The following is a 17,253-nucleotide window of genomic DNA, read 5'->3' on the forward strand; positions in this document are numbered from 1 at the left end:
CCAGCCAGTTTTACACACAGTACAGTTTATGTACATACAGTAATGTTTATGTTCCTAAATTAATATTGTTTATGACCTTCAGATGCGTTATGCTCCTCTTCTTTTTATGCTCAGCTAAAACGGATCAGGACTAAGGGAACGGATTACGGACTGTATTAGGAAGACAGTTATTGGAAGAAACGCCACGGATCTGAGGACAGTAAAGTGTGGTGTAAGCACTACCTTCGTTTACATAAACTATCCTCCGGCGACACCACAATTGACTGAACCATGAATTATGTGTTTTATTAGCACATCCTGGAGCAGAAAGTCAGGCCATCCATTTGTCAGGCTTAAGTGTGTCATGCACTAAAACAATAATCTTAAACATACCAGCAGATTTACAATGGAATCATTGAGAAAAAGCAATTTTGCATTTTGTATTGGACCAGTCTAAGTCAGGACCTATATTTAATTGAAATATTGTGGCAGGAACTGAAACTAACTGCTCATGCAAGAAAACCCTGAATGTCACTGATTTAAAGAAGCTCTGTAAGGAAAAATAGACCAAAGGTGCTAAAGGTCGATGAAAGAAACTGCTAAATTGTACAGGAAATGTGTAAATAAAGTCAATGCTGCTCAAGGAGAAAATACCACCTATTGAATCTAACGATTCACTTTTTGTAAATTAAATAATCCAAATACACCTTTTGCATTTGTGGTATAGTTAAATCTTTATGTTTTATTAATGCCTTTCTGTCATGGTCCTCATCCCTCCTTAAGCGGGCGCTCCGAACTTTTTGTATTTTAGTTTCATTATTATGTGCACATGTGTCCTATTTTCCCGTCACTTTGGGGTATCCGGGCTTCAGGGCTCGGTATTGGAAGATGGATGCCACAATGCCTGCCTATCCCCTCAAGGGTAGCCAAAGGGCAGGTCTTATTCCCCTGTGTCCTGACCATCTAGGTCTGAGGCTTGGAGCACCTGGCTCCGTTATGATTTTAACTTCCTTCCTTATCTTTCTCGTCCCCGTTCCTGTGTCTGTTTGGATGGATCTCCCGGCAATAGTTTGGACAGCTTCCTGGTTTCCCCTTCAGGATTGTTTTGGACATGTTCACCTGTGCCTCGCCCCCCGAGCACCGGAACACTCCCGTCACACCCCCCTGTCAGTCATCCCATCCTGATCCTTCTGTGTGTTCCTGTTGTCCTTCTCCAGTCTCTTCTGGATTTTACTGTCTGCATAGGGTCCTAAATGCACACTAAATGGGAGTCTGAACCGGCTCCCGTTACAGAATACCAAGCTACAACATAGACCCCGCGGTCTATTTTAGTTTCATTATTACGTGCACCTCTCTCTTATTTCCTGTCACTACTTAAGTTTGGCGTCTCTGGGCTTCAGGGCTCGGTATTGAAAGACGGACACCACAAGGCCTGCCTAGCCCTCGGGCTGTTGTCTGTCACAATTCTTTAGCTATGGTACATAAATTTGTTTTCTCTGTGAATAGTATATATGCTTTGTTTTTGCTAAAATTAAAGTTTTTGAAACTGCCAGATGTATGTACTTTATATCCCCGAAGTTATTGTTAATCATGTGACAAAAGTGATCTGTTCATATTCATGAAAATACTGTCTTTTAAAGCTGACAATTAAATTAAGCAAATAACTATTTTTATTGTTTTATTATAATTAATATTAATTGTATGTTTGTTTTTAAATTGCTCAGATTGGAAAATAACAAAATATATAGTGCTTTTAATTATTTTGGTTGACAAAGCCAGCCATTTTGCACTAGCAGCCTCACTGCATTGCAGATAAGGCAGAGAACTGAGAAATTCTTTCACCATCCGAATTACAGAAAAAAGGCATTCAGATAGTTAAGCCCCAGTGTGGATTATAGCAACTGCACTGCGTTTAACACCTCTGCTTTTTCAAATGCTGCCATGGGATCTTTTGACCCAGCAGAGAGGACCTATAATTGAGACGTCAGTGCCTCTTACAGTCAGTGCCACAGCCGGTGACATAGTAGTCACAATGCTGGGGTATTGGTCTGGAAATTATGATGTTGTACCTGGTCTGGAAGAACACTAAATAGTGATTCCCCAACACCACTTATAGCAGCAACTATTATTCCTTTGTAGGAATACAAGAAGTCCCAGCATTATTCAGTGACATTTTGAAATAAGTTCACAGATGTACCCCTTGAGAGCAAAGCAGAAATATTAATGTATCTTTGCCTATACCACTCTGAAGCACTTCTGAACTTCCAACAACTTCATACACAAGATATAATCTCAAAATACACAGTACAGAATATAAAAGGAATATAATATATGAAAAGATCTACACAGAGAAATACTCCGATGCGCAATTGTCAGAGAATGTCACACTCTTTCTAGACAACTAAATACGAACATGTCACTGACCTAGTTGAACAATGGGTATCTTACCTTATTTAAATAGACATAAGAAACAATATCTAGATGTATTCTACACCTTAGATGTTTCCAAGCCCAGTTCTGACCAGAACCAGAATCAGCTTTGATTAGCTTCTGAGATCTGCCACAACCAGGCTACAAGCTGGCAAAAATAAAGATTTCATAATTCACAAAAACTGCAATTTTTAAGTTGACAAAGTTATTAAAGGTTTCCTTTACCATTATAAATGTTTTCTTATTTCGAATAAATTCATACACAATTGTCCAAGTAATCCATTTTTAAGAACATACAATATGTTTCTGCAGCTGGCTGTTTGCTGCCCTGGTGATGTACGAGTCTTGCTTACATAGCAAGGTGCATAAGTGACATTAGCATTGCCTGATCAGGTCTGCAGTTGCTGCTCACTGTCACTATGGCCTAAGATGTTGTTAAAGTGTTCCTCCCCTTACCATTACTGTTATCATTTCACTTCAAAGGAACCAATCAGCCTTGTGATGTCCACCATTGGGCAACTGCAAGTTGCTGTACTCTAGTGTACTCAGACTTCAGAACCTCAGAGTTAACGAGGTTGGGGAGGACTTCAGATGAGATCACCAGCAATGGCAATCCTCAGTTTTCTTATTTTTTTCTTCAAAGGTAGAAACTGATTTCATTAGTTTTTTCTCAGTGGAACGTGTTCTTATTTATTTTAGATATTCATGTGAATCTTTAAAAGCAGTATTCACAATTATTATGAAATTATATTATTACTACTTATTCAGTTCTTCTTTCAGTATGAGGTTTGTACCCTTTATTGCATTAAAAACTGTGTAAAAGTAAATATGTTACAGTGTAGAATTATGATCCTATATAGCCTTCCCAATTACATTTAACTATACTATTTACAAATAATTTAAATTAATAAATCAACACTATGTTACCAATAAACAATACATAAAACCAAAATGAAAATAGAAATTTATTAAATACTATGCAGTTTGAGATTTGCTGAGCTATGTGTTCAGATGTACTTTATTTCTGCATTACATATCAGATTCAGAAGTGAAAAATAGATTAAATGTACTTGATATGTCAGTACTGTTAGTTAAGAATTTAGAATCCTTTGTGAGAAAATAATACTGTCATTGTAGTTTACTGCTACTAAGTGAGGTTGGTGTTTTATTTCAAGGATTATATTAAGAAAAGAAGGATGGAAGGAAAATATATTATCTTAATTGACTTGGTAATGAAGAATTTCTCCCTTTCCATGACTACTTTTGCTTTATATATTCCAGGAGTTCTCACAGATGTTATATCTCAGCCTCATCTCTCTGTGACTGCTCAGCTTGGAAACTCTGTCATTCTTCCATGCTTTATTGTCCAGACCCGTCCAATGACATTAGCTTGGCTCAAGCAAGACTTTGGACAAACACCTAAATACATAGTGACACTACCCAAATTTTCAGAGAAGCCTGAATTCCACAGAGAATTAAATCAATCATTCAGCGATCGTTTCAAAGTACGGAAAACAGCTACGAGCTTCACCCTCACAATTTTGAATATCCAGTCAGCAGACTCAGCTCTGTATTACTGCGGAGCCTTCATGTACAAACAGGTAGCTATAGGAAATGGAACTCTCCTGTTACTGAAAGGTAAATTATAAATTGAAACTATGAGCAATATTAGGCTAATTTAGTATTTTTTCTAGGACAGGACAAATATAATTCCTTTACCAGAATTCAAAACATATTTATTAGAGCTTTATTACAGCCTTGGCACAGGCTTATTTTTGAAGTCAAATACTGAAATCTAAAAAACTTACTATTCACCTTGCTTCAGTTATTTTAAGGATGTAGTTGTCATACAAGTTTAATTTATATTGCAGCGTAAATAGTGATTGAAGTGTTTTAGTAACTCAATTGAAAAAAAAAGTTTAAAAATATACTAGTTAAAAAAGTTATGTGGTACATTGTCCGATTTTTTTAAATTTTTTTGCAGTCATAATATTAATAGAATGATGGATATTAATTTGTGTTTTTTTTTAAATCAGGTTCAGAATTGATAAGTAGGAGTGTTGTCCTGCAGCCTCTGTCTCTCTCAGTCCAGCCAGGAGATAATGTGACTCTGCAGTGTACAATACACACTGAGACCTGTGCAGGAGTGCACAGTGTTTATTGGTTCAGACATGGATCAGGAGAATCCCTTCCAGGAATAATTTACACACATGGGAACAGGAGTGATCAGTGTAACAGGAGTTTTGAGGCTGGATTTCCTACACAGAGCTGTGTCTATAACCTCCCCAAGAGGAACCTCAGCCTCTCTGATGCTGGAACTTACTACTGTGCTGTGGCCATATGTGGGGAGATCCTGTTTGGGAATGGGCTGGAGATTACAGGTACCCTGTCATATTAAAAAATAATTACATTAAAATATTTTGGATTCCTTGAATTGCTTGAAAAATGAATGAATCTGAACAAAGGTTGTAGCAAAACATGCAAAATATCTTCTCATGAGGTGGGAGGCACAGCGGTGCAGTGGTTAGCATTGTTGTCTTGCAGTGCTGGGGTCCTGGGTCCTATTTATCTCCTTGGAGTTTGCATGCTCTTTCTGTGTCCTTGTTGTTAAGTGGCTTCAGGGAAAATTGTCCCTAGTATGAATGTGTTAGCATCTGTCTCTGTGTTTCCCCTCTGATAGACTGCCGTTCCATAAAAAATGTATCCTGACTCATGCCTGTTGCTTGCTGGGATAGGCTCAGACACCCCTGACACTCTTTATTGGATAAAGTGGTTCCAAAAATGGATTGATGTTCTCATTATAAACCCAGGCAGTATACTGTACATTGAAAAGGCAACTATCTAGGTAAACTACAGTTGCATTTTCTGGGGCTCATGAGAAATATACAACCGTATGAATATACCTGATTAGATCATTTAAAACTAAAGTGCCTTGAGTTTGAGGCTTTTAATGTTTCTTTCTGATTTTTTTGTTTATCTAATATGTGTTTCATATATGACATTATTGTAATCACAATTTGAAATTCATGTCAAATGGAATTTGTGGTATGTAGAATATATCCAACAGGAAATATAATTCTTAATTTATATTGCTTTAAGTATTTAAGAATGTATGGATGTGTAGAATATATTTATATGATAAAGCTAATTAGGTTTTCTCCTGGCTGTCCTTGTCTGTACAATGCCCTCCAGACAGCTGTGTGACCAGTGTAAAGGTGAGCTCACTATGTCAGCAATAATAAAGAAGCTAAGGAAGAGAAACTTATTTTTAAGAAATGAAATGATATACAGAAAACATTTCTAATAGTCCCTAAATATAATTTGCCGAGTAATTTCATAATTCTCCGACCTGACTTTGCCTGTCCATTTGAGAGTTAGTAATGTAATGCAGTCACAGGGACAGCGAGTCTGTAATTTAATCTGGATGAATGAAACATTCAGTAAATTCAAATAAGAAGTATATTTTAATCTAAAATATGTCTATGAGATTGTAAGCAGTATGACAAACTACTCATTACATTATAATAAATAATATGATCTGAAGTTAGGATGAAGAACAGCTTGCTCTCCCTTGAGAGGAAAACTAAACAGTGTCCACTATCTCTCCCTCACTTTCTTGCGTAATTCTCAGGACATTCCCAGGTACCAGCTGAGCGGACTCTCTCCCACAACACACTTTCAGAAACCACCAGCTGTCAGGTAAAAACAGTAAAAAAGAGAATAGCAAAGTTGAACCCAATTACTGTTACAAACAAGGGGGGGTCATTTGGCCAATGAGCCCATATGGTTGCTTGTAGCTAACAGATCTAATGATCTATTTCCATTAAAAGAAGTTAAAGGTCACTTCATCAACATTGTGTAGCTTTTTTCAGATACTTACAACTCGTTTTACTACGAACCCTTGTTTATCACATCTAAATGCACTTTCCTATAGTTTCCATCTGTGTTCACAGGTTTGTTTCATTGTTTGCGTTGACTTCATTAGTATAGGTATGTTAATGACTTTGAGGATTTTCAACATGGGAATCAGGTCCACTTTCAAAACTCTACATTCAAAGATTTTGGTTTAATGTTTTCTTGACTTGTCAGTACATTGAATCCGGTCTGATACCATATATATTGAATCTGGACTGCTAAAACTCTGAACTTGTTTGTAGTAAGTGACATTTGTCATTTATTTTCCTAATCTTGAATTTTGTCTGTCTTTTTGTTTTGTGTTTACAGTTTAAACATTGTTTTGTAATTTATCTGTTAGGGTATTAACTGCAAGTTTTAGAAGTTTAATAAGTGTAACAAAATATAGAGCAATGATTTCATTTAGAAAAGGTAATCATCCTAATTAGCACAGTCTCCTTTGGTACTAATTAATTATGTCAACCCAATTTGATTTTTCTGTCCATTAACCAGACCAAGTTCCTTACCTTGGTTGCCTACTGTCTTTAATTTTAGAATCAAAAATTAAAATTGAAATTAATTTAAATGAAACTTATATTGTATATTGGACATAAAATAGGTTTATGTCATGTGATCTTTAAAGAAACATATAGCTCTTTGTATCTAATCTATTTTATGAGTAAATTTACAATCTTCTTTCTTTTTCTTGAAAAGTAAGCTGGAGAGGAATTTGTTTTGGATTTTTAACTTGTCAAAATCAAATAATGTCAAAGTCAAATAATGAAAAATTTCACTATTTTACATATTTCACTCTCTCAGTGGCTCTAGAAATTATCTGCTGTTTTTGTGAGTTCATCCACCTATTCTGTGCATGTTCAAACAGTTTAAAAGATGTGCAAAGGATATCTGTGTATAGTTTTAAAATTAAGGCTTGCTTCCAGAGAAGAAAAAAAATCAACTATTATTGTTTGTTTTCTGTTACAGAATCCTCAGATAAGAACAGAAACCTACACTGCCTTGGCTTTTAATGAAACTAGAGCTAAACACACAAAAACAAGGAAGGAGCAGGAGGGAAGAGTAATATACAGTCAAGTCCATTTTCAGGCAAGAAATGACAAGAAGTAAAAAAATGTCAGATATCAATTTGTTCATTGAGGCCTGACTCTTTCCATAGACGGAACATAATCGTTAATTAGCAGGTAATTGACTAAGTTCTTAAATTGGTTAGTACAGTAACATGCATACTTACAAGTTTGAACTTAAAACAAACCACCAAATTAAAAGACCACCCAATCCACTCAATGTTACTCTTTCACACAATATATTAGTCGCTGTGCTTTAGATGTCATTATGACCATCTGTACTGGGCACTCCTTTACATCGGAATTAGTTTTATTTCTTTCTCCATCCTTCCTTTTTCTAAGGACTGTATCCAATACAGTCGCAAGGGAGCTGGATCCTATCAATGCAAGCACTGGGTACAAGGCAGGATACAACCTGGACAGAATGCCAGTCCATCACAGGACACACACAGACACAAACATATACACACTCAAACCAGGGCCAATTTATCTACCAATATGTCTTTGGACTGTGGGAGGAAACTAGAGTACCTGGAGGATATCCATGTAAACACTGGGAGAACATACACACTCCATGCAGATAGCAATCCAGGAATTGAACCTGGGGCCCCAGAACAGTGACACAGCAATGGTAACAACCATATAATTGTGCTACGCTGTCCTGTTCCATTTTGTGCTCAATTGCATTGGTATTGTCTTAGTAATAGGGCTGCTGTGTAATGTGATTGTGGCTGTGTATTGAAGCAGCTTAAAAACAATTAATATGAATAAGATTGGTGTAGCCCATTGTTTCTGAGATATAACCATTAGCTCTGCGCTGTGGTGCTTGGGTGCATTAATATACTGTCTAAAACATATTGTTGCAGAATTGAAGTTCTTTCATATAGTTCCAATAAAGGTGTCATACAGCTTATAATACCAAATCAGTTTGTCCAGGGAGGTCTGTCTGTGTCCACAGAGACTAAATTTTCTTTCTTTGAATAAAATGTAGAAAAAAATGTCTTTGCCTACTGTACTTTTTAACATTATCCTTCTAATGTCTGTTATACCCTACAGAAGACCCGATATACAGTGCCTTGCAAATGTATTTAGATATTTGCATAGTCTCCACTTTTCCTTGTATGGAAGCTTGCAGTCATCACAGTCTTTCTCATAAAAATCAGCTTTTTAAACAAAAAGCACTGTTTTTTTGCCTTTTTGCTAAAATTAGCAGAAAAGGGCAGCAATTGTTTAAAAAATCTATTTTTATATTTACAAAAATGAAACACCTTGTGCATCTGTATTTCTGCCAATCATTTTTTTTTATCTGTCATTAGGTTTCATACTTACATAAAGTAGCATACATAGAGTAACTAGAAGATAGCGGACAAAGAAAGTACCGATAAAGAAAGCACCGGTATTGTCACGCCCCACACTTTCCCTCGCAAACGACGTTACATTCCCGGAACCTCTGCTTCCCAATCTTATCCCTGATTGAACCCAACACATTCTCACATGCATCATATTCCTCAAATTCTCACTCCCTAACCAATCATCCAATCACACCCCTTTCCTTTCAGTATTTAAACCCCCTTCGCACACCTTCCCATGCTCACTATTGAGAAGCCTTTCTTAGTATTCTCCAGTGTGTGTTTCCAAACCTTTTGATTGATCTCCTGTTATGAATCTTCTGCTTCCACCTCTTGACCTCGCCTTTGGATTGTCTCTTGGATTTTCCCTTTGCTACTTTGTGTCCTATGGGATTCCAGTCATGCATAAGGATCCTCCTATTCCACGTATAGGTTCCCTGACAGGTATGCTATTGTCTCTGTAACTAGATCCCTAGCTTAGCTATGGTGTGTGCCTTGTCAGATCTGAATTTGTTAAACTCCTGCATTATTTGATTTTTTTTCATTTATTTTTTTATATGCTGACCACATACACACATTTGCATGAAACCTAAGTCTGCTGTACAGTCTTCCACACTTAAGAGTGAATGAAATACATACAGTATGCCACCCAAATGTGTTGACTTCTAAAAGCCAAACCCAAATTCCTATAGTGTTTCATCGCATTTGTTAAAACATACATAAAGACAGGTCAGGTGGTCATTGGAATATTAAAGCTTTCAGTACCAACCCCACATGGTGATTGTGTTAGACGAAGCCTTAAGGTATGTTAAGAATTTATAAAACAGGATCAAACCAAAAGCTGCCAAGACCATCAATTTATTTCTTACAGGAAAACAATTGAATGGTAATATTTTGTTCCAATTAGATACCATGAAAATCATTTACTTTTTAAAATAGATCAGTTGTTTTGAATAATTTGAAACTTCAGAGGTCTCTAACCTTCTCTCAGAGGAGGTTAATGTTACCTGTTTTGTTTTAAATTGCACACCCAGAGTGTATACTAGCACTGTTTTCCATTTTATTCATTTAGAACAATGTGTCTAATAATGATCCCTGAGGCACTGCACTAGCTTCACCACTCAATTGAGAGATTTAGAGGCACATTGCCTTAGATTTGTCCAGCTTCAAAATAACAAATTATTTTATGATGAACATTGTTGCATGTGTTTTGAAATTGAACTCTTATGTCATAAGCTCTGCATGCATCCATAATTTGTTAGTTGCTCAGAGTAATCTAATAACTTACTTAATCAGGATCTATGATTTTTAACTTCATAATTATTAACCTCTATAATTGAACTCTTAATTTAAACAGTAATGTAATGTAACTCTGTCTTCATAACTTTACACATAATAGTCATAGGAGTGAATTTTTTTTTTTTAAAGTTAAAAATTGTCAATAAAAATTTGTCCTACTCTTGTGTGGCATTTGTAGCTTTCCAAATATTAAGCACACCTCTTGGTGTGAGTAACTGTTGAATCACATTCCTGAACAGAAAAGTGTAAGCAGTATTTCTGATATGTTGAATTACACTAGCACATGAAAAAGGTTAGTGTTATATTTTCAACAAGTGTTACATACAGTAACAACTTGTGAGCTAGTCATATTAAGTCTTTTTATAGTAATTAATTCATAAAGGTTTGAAAAGGATTGTGAGAGAACAATTATATTTAGAAAACAATAGGTTTATGTTCTCTTAGTGAAGTAAAATATTCAATGCTTGGCCTTAACGCAACAATGAGGGCCAACTTGCAACTTCCAGAAAAAACAAACAAACCTAACTGCTGACCTACAATATTATTGCCATAAAAACTGGTAATGCATCTCAGAACCTTGATTAAGTGTCTAAATATCAAGTAAAATTTAAGTTTTAATTTATTTTTTTAATTTAAAAAAAAGTGTTATGCTGCTACCACCGGTAAACTGTTCTGTAGCCTGATGCTTTGTTAATGCCCAAGCTCAGGTCTCAGCATGCTGATAAAAGTGTTAAAATAGAAGTAGTGAATGTCAGGATCAGAAAATATAAGACAGATTGTTAAGATCTGTCTATAAAATAAGCGAGGCTCCCAACTGAAAAATAAAAGAGGAAAAATCTGGCAGACCAATGGTGTAAAAAAATCCAAAACCAGGAAAAAAAACAAAAAGGCAAGGAAAAATATCTATGGATAAAAGAGAAAAAGGAATTAGTATAGTCTTTTTTTATATTTGTCCAATTTGTCTCAAATTTTTATCCAAGTAAGTAAACACATAGGGCAAGGTCTACAAGCATATTGAGCTAATTTCCAGGGTCACAACTTGAAAAATTTATCTTTGAAGGCAGGATGAAATTTCTGTCTATATTGTAGTCTGCTTTATTTAGAAGGCAGCATATCTTTTCTTTCAATTAAGTAGCTGTGCAAACATGCATAGGCTGCAAAGAAACTCCATAAATGAATGATCAGCAAGGTGGGCATCAGAATCAAACTCAATAGCATCTCAGCCAATCACCAACTTGTGATGTTGTACATTACTAATTTTCACTGGTTAAACCTACTGGCTCCTCATCTCTCCAACTGAACATGTAATCTGACCTTTCCAACAATGTCACTGCAAACAGTCCAAGTCAGGACTTAAACTTTTCTCCATGATGCTGGGAACCAAAATATTGAGTCAGGAAAGTACAGAATTCTGTTCAAGATATTCTCTCTGAAGCAGAAGAAATCTTGTCTTTGCAAACCCACTGTTTCTTCGATGGATCAATGAAATTAGGTAGTTGGAGTCTTTCTTTTTGTCAATATGTAGAATATCCATGCTAATTCTGAACAAAGATATACCTGGTATGAACCGAGTTCCCCTTAGTCTACTTTGCAGCCGGGACCCAGAAAACTGCGTTGACTGTTATTTCAAGACCTAAGTTCAGACATGTTAACTTTGGCAGAGCAGCCTGAATACCAATGTTACTCTCTGGTTCCGGCTGAGAGGCTGCTGCTCCTCTCACCAGATTTACATTTTTTCATTAAAAAGAAAATTGTATCTACTTCTCATTATTTTTTTCTTTCTCTTCTGCCCTGGTTTCTAATTATTTAGTTTTATCTGCTTCACATTGCAATTTACAAACGTGACTTCCACTTGCATTGTGACTGCTGCTTCTACTGCCGACTACTTCCTATTGAAATTGTTCAGCTGAGGACTTTTAACCACCTGCTACTGCATTGATTCTGGATTTCCTCCACGTCTTGATGCATTGTCGCGGATTCATCGAACATGCTTCTAAGGTACACCTCACTGCAACTGCTGCAACTAAAACAGAATTACTCCCTGGTAAAAGACACATTTGATTAGAATATGCTGTCACATTTTAATTACATAACCTTCTCATTGTAAATAACTTTTTTGAATCCCTCCAATATGGCTTCCATCAACTTCACAGCACAGAAACTGCCCTGGTCAAAGTTACTAACAATTTTCTAATAGCTTCTGATTCTGGCTCTCTCTCTATGCTCACTCTTGGGAGATTTAAGTCTGAAATTGGTCTCGTTAAGGCTGGTGTTCCTCAGGGTTAGATACTGGGTCCCTTACTTTTCAGCATTTACATGTTTCCACTTGGTCAGCTTTTAAGATCACATGGCCTCAACTATCATTTTTATGCTGATGATACTCAAATATACATCCATACCAAACCTGATACGAATGTGTCTCTATTCTATTTAATTGCATCTCTGACATAAAAACTTGGATGACTCAAAATTCCCTTTATCTTAACTGTTACAAGACTGAAGTCATGCTTATTGGCACCCCATATCAACTTTGTAAAGCCAATCCTGTAACCCTGTATGTGGATGGTACTGTACTTGAGCTTCAGTCTAAATTGAAAGAGCTTGGGGTTATATTTGATTCAGGCTTAACATTCGACCTACATACGCAGCAAATTGTTAAAACATCTTTCTTTCACCTCAGAAACATCACTAGACTACACCCTATGTTTTCACTGACTGATCAACACATTTGTCTTCTCCTGAATTGACTACTGTAATGCTCTACTTGCTAGAATATCTAAATCCACATTGAACAAACTCCAGTATGTCCAAAATATGGCAGCCAGAATCCTGACCACATCTAGTGCAAGTGATCACATTACGTCTATCCTGGAGTCCTTGCACTGGGTTCCTGTCAAGTTTCATGTTGATGTCAAAATTCTCATGTTTACCTATAAGGCTCTACTTGGCTTGGCACCTCAGTACCTGCGTGATCTATTATTGCCCTACTCCCTATCTCACAACCTTCGCTCCTCTAATTCTGGTCTCCTAACTGTCCCCCAAGCCCATCTACACTCTATGGGTGATAGGACCTACTCCTGTTATGCCCCTAACCTCTGGAACTCTCCCCTTAAGGATATCAGACTCAGCTTCTCTAAACTCCACTAAATCCAGACTCAAAACCTTCTTCTTTAGAATAGCCTTTACTTAACTGGTTCCATTCTTTACCCCTCTGCTCCTACTGTATTTAGTACCACCATCTAATGTCTCCTCTACATATTCTCATCGTGTTTATCTTGTGTATTTTTTATTGTTGTTGTTATCATTCTGTAAAGCACTTTGAAAAGCCACCTTTAAAGGTCCTATATAAAATAATGTTTATTATTATTATTAATCAACACTGGGTAAAATTCTCTCTCTCCTCTCTGCAACCAGGAAACTCCCAGCACAGAACAGCTGAAAGTAGGATCATGAACAAATCTGAGCTCCAAATCTGTAGAAATTTTAACTCATAAAGGACTCCGAAGTTATTAACATCGATCTTTGTAATTCCACGGTCTGCATGAGTGAGACTCTTAATTTTCCAATTTTGTTTTGCAGTTGAGTTATGAACTACCTGGGTCAACCCCTTTAGAAAATTATAGTTCCTTTTCACATTTATGATTTTTTAGCATAAACAATATCTAAAACCAATGATCTTGCAATACAGTAAGTTGCTAATCCCTAAATTCTTAAATATGTGGCTTGAAAGATGGGTCAAATCTTTGAAAGGCCCTTGAATTGCATATTAATTTAAAAAGGACACATTGAGAAACTGATGACTTCTTCTGATTTTTTTTAAAAGGTCACAGGTATGAAGTATTAAGACGGGCTAGTTAAAGCCTCTTAGAAAGAGCAGGCAGTTGCTTGCTAATGTCCACTTTTTAAGGCCACACTAGCAACTTTTTTGATGAGGGTATAATATTGGTGACAAATTTAATTTTCCCCCACTTGGGCAAATAGAGAAACAAAATTGCAGACATTGTTGTTCTTTCACCCAACATAGAATGCTTGAACTCAGCAGACAGGGTTACTGACGGTCAAAGTCGCCATACATGGTCACGTGATCATCCAAAAATGAAGGCGATAAATCTCAGGAACAAAAGCAGTTGGGAAGTTACTTTTAATGGTAAAAACCGGTACAAATGCAGCACTAACAAATGAGGTGGGTTTCATTGTTTGTGCTGTTTGTAGGGGGGGCAACCTGATGGCGCTCACAATTTGTGATTGTTATAGTAAATTAAAACCTCACATCACCTATAGCTGAAATATTAAATAAATTCTTCTCACAATGTGCACATATCATTATATATACAGGGATATAGCAAGTGTATATTGTTCTGTGTATTTGAATAATATTCATTTTTGCAGAATTAGAGTCAGTGATCAGGAGTTTTGTATACAAGCATGTGTCTAAATATTTACGATCACAATTGTTGAAGAATTCTAATCATTAATGAGTCCCTAATTCTTCAAATGAGGATTAGTCAGTGAGGATATAAAGATGCAACCAAGCAGATTACACACAAAAAAGCATTACTACAGTGAAATGACTTTGCCATACCATATTACACTGCCCAAAGAATCTTCACTGGCCAAAGAAGATTGAAAGTTGCCACTTGTGGTGCCTTTGATGTTAGTGAAAACATTAGCTTGATTAATCTTTTGTCCTACTTCTTCATGTCCACTTAATATGGAATATTAATATTGAGTCATGTAAATAAAAGGAAATTTTAGCCAAAAATAAAAATTCATAGAGAATTTAAATATATTAATTTCTGAATTTAAATAAAATATACAATATTAATATAGCTGTTAGTGGCAGTGTATTCCACTTTCTTCCTAAGTATCTGCATTGAAGTCTAACTTGTTGCGGTTATTTTGGAAACATTTTAATGCACTTGTTTTAACTACATTTTGCTGTAGTGATTGTTGTAATGGAAAATTAAACATTTGTGCCTGCGAGCTAGAAGATTCTGGGTTGTATAGCTGCTGCTATAGTACTTTAAACAAAAAGGACTCTTTCTCTAATAGTAAAATAAAAATAAAATGGGTACTTTTTTATTTGTATATTTTATATTTAAGTTAAATATTAAAATAATATTGATAACTGACAATAATGTTGAATGAACATGGATGGGTTAGCAAAACAAGAATACTGTCAATGGCCGGAGAAAAGAAAATAGTTCTATCAGTTGGGACAAATTGATCAATTAGAAAAAATTATACATCATGTTTTGTGAAGACTGGACCTGGAATTAAAAAATCATAAAAATATTGAATAATAAGAATAAAAACTATTGCAATTGCTATAAAAACCTTTAGACACTGCTAGAGAGCCTTTATTTGCTGTTATGCAATGAAAAAAAAACCTCAGAGTTGCCTTCTGGTGTGAAAAAAGGAGCACTGATAAAAAACTGATTGATTACCCCTACTGAGTCAATGATTGACAGCTAAAAGGCAGGCAGAATGCAGCCTGAGGCTTCAAGAGGAAGTCTTACCCCCTAAGGGCTCTGAATGGCTGAAAATACAATGAATGACAGCACTTTTTACCAATCAGATCACCTTATTTCTCGCGGTCCTGCTTCAAACATTTACTACAAAGTCAATAACGTTCAATAGCCTCCAGGTCTGGAGATGAGCTAGTCTGGGTTATTTTGGACATATATCATGCTTCAGAATAAGGTAAAATCATGGGATATATATATTTTTGCTGGTTTTTGCTTTTGCGGTTTTGTTGCTAAAAATGTATGATATTGACATGTTGTGCTGGCCGGGTGGCCGGATGTTTTTATTGGGGTTCTGCAAGTTCATTAATTTATTGGTTTATTGCACAATAGTGTCAAATCTGTGGAAACAAACTTTATGGTTTTGTTGTGATGATATTAAAGAATACTTGCATGTGAGAAAATTTGTGGAGCGGTTTGAAAAAAACGTTGTTTATCATTCGTTTATCAAAAAAAAATGACATCCGGGCAAAGTGGGTACTGTATAGACACATGGTACGTTAAGCACTCACTGTGGCACCTGGCGGTTTTTTAATGTAGTGAAGTCCTGCATCAGTTTATTTAAAAAAAATGGAGTTGGACATTTATTGATGTGAAATACGGCATGCTCTTTGTGGTATGATGCATTACATTCTATATGGGGGCTTTAAGTTATAAAGTAACCTCATCTCAGCCAAGATGTGAGATGATTCTTTCCAGTGTACAATACACACTGAGACTTGTGCAGGAGAGCGCAATGTTTATTTGTTCAGATGTGGCTCAGGAAAATCCCTTCCAAGAATAATTAACAACCACTGAAACAGGAGTGATCAGTGCAAGATGAGCTCAGAGGCTGGGCTTTGTACACATAGCTGTTTCTCCCTCAGCCACTCCGATATTGGGACTTGGCCACAGGGAGCACTTTGCTGAGTGAAAGTAGGCACAAATAATTCTTAACTATATCAACATATTCATCCCAGTAAATCCCAAACTAGTTGGTAACTGAAGTCTGTTAAAAAATAATATCCCAAGAACGTTTTCTCTCATTTTGGCATATCCTTTAAAACAGAAAACCCTTGAATCTCAAAACATCCAATCTCTGATCTAAACCTGGCCCTATATGGATTCTATTTCAAAACAAACCTTGAAGCAAATATGAGAAAATACTTAGAATGTCCAAAGAGAGGGACATACTTTTAGCATTAGTGGTATAAATATAAATTAATCCCATACATGAAGGCAAGGGGGCCTGCTCACAGGCCCCTGTTGGGGCCTTGGTAGTGTCACACTTGTTGCACTGCTTACAGTTCCACCATTGATGATGACCCTTAAAAATTAAACAAATTCCACATTTGATAATCATGATAGCAATTAAATTTTGACTTTTTTTCAAGTATATAATTATATGTTAGATGAGACATTATGAGTTTGACTACAGACCGAGTTATAGTCAATCCATGTTTTTCCCTGTTGCTATTATCTCAAAGTCACAATGAATGTGCACTTCTTAATTATATAACTATCAAATTTGAAAACCATCATCACTATACCAGTGATTCATGCTATCAGCATAATTTTGCTAATTTAATTGTCTGTCAAATAATCTTCTCAGTCTTTGAAACATCATCACTCCTCGTGACTCAATACCATGGACTGCCCACCTCTACAAGATGTTTATCATGTTCCTATTTCAGACTTCTCTGTTAATTGAACCTT

General features: G+C 36.0%; 1 protein-coding gene across 1 annotated transcript; it reads left to right on the plus strand.

The window, feature by feature from the left end:
* The first annotated feature begins 2,904 nt into the window (after positions 1–2,904).
* On the plus strand, positions 2,905–8,334 carry LOC107079227 (uncharacterized). The gene is made up of 5 exons (XM_069197617.1): positions 2,905–3,052; positions 3,691–4,047; positions 4,446–4,790; positions 6,041–6,108; positions 7,288–8,334. The coding sequence occupies exons 1-5, from the start codon at positions 3,001–3,003 to the stop codon at positions 7,426–7,428; spliced, it is 963 nt and encodes a 320-aa protein (XP_069053718.1). The 5' UTR covers positions 2,905–3,000; the 3' UTR covers positions 7,429–8,334.
* Positions 8,335–17,253: the final 8,919 nt, after the last annotated feature.

This window comes from Lepisosteus oculatus, chromosome 13, assembly GCF_040954835.1.
Source record: "Lepisosteus oculatus isolate fLepOcu1 chromosome 13, fLepOcu1.hap2, whole genome shotgun sequence".
In the NCBI taxonomy this organism is placed as follows: domain Eukaryota; kingdom Metazoa; phylum Chordata; class Actinopteri; order Semionotiformes; family Lepisosteidae; genus Lepisosteus; species Lepisosteus oculatus.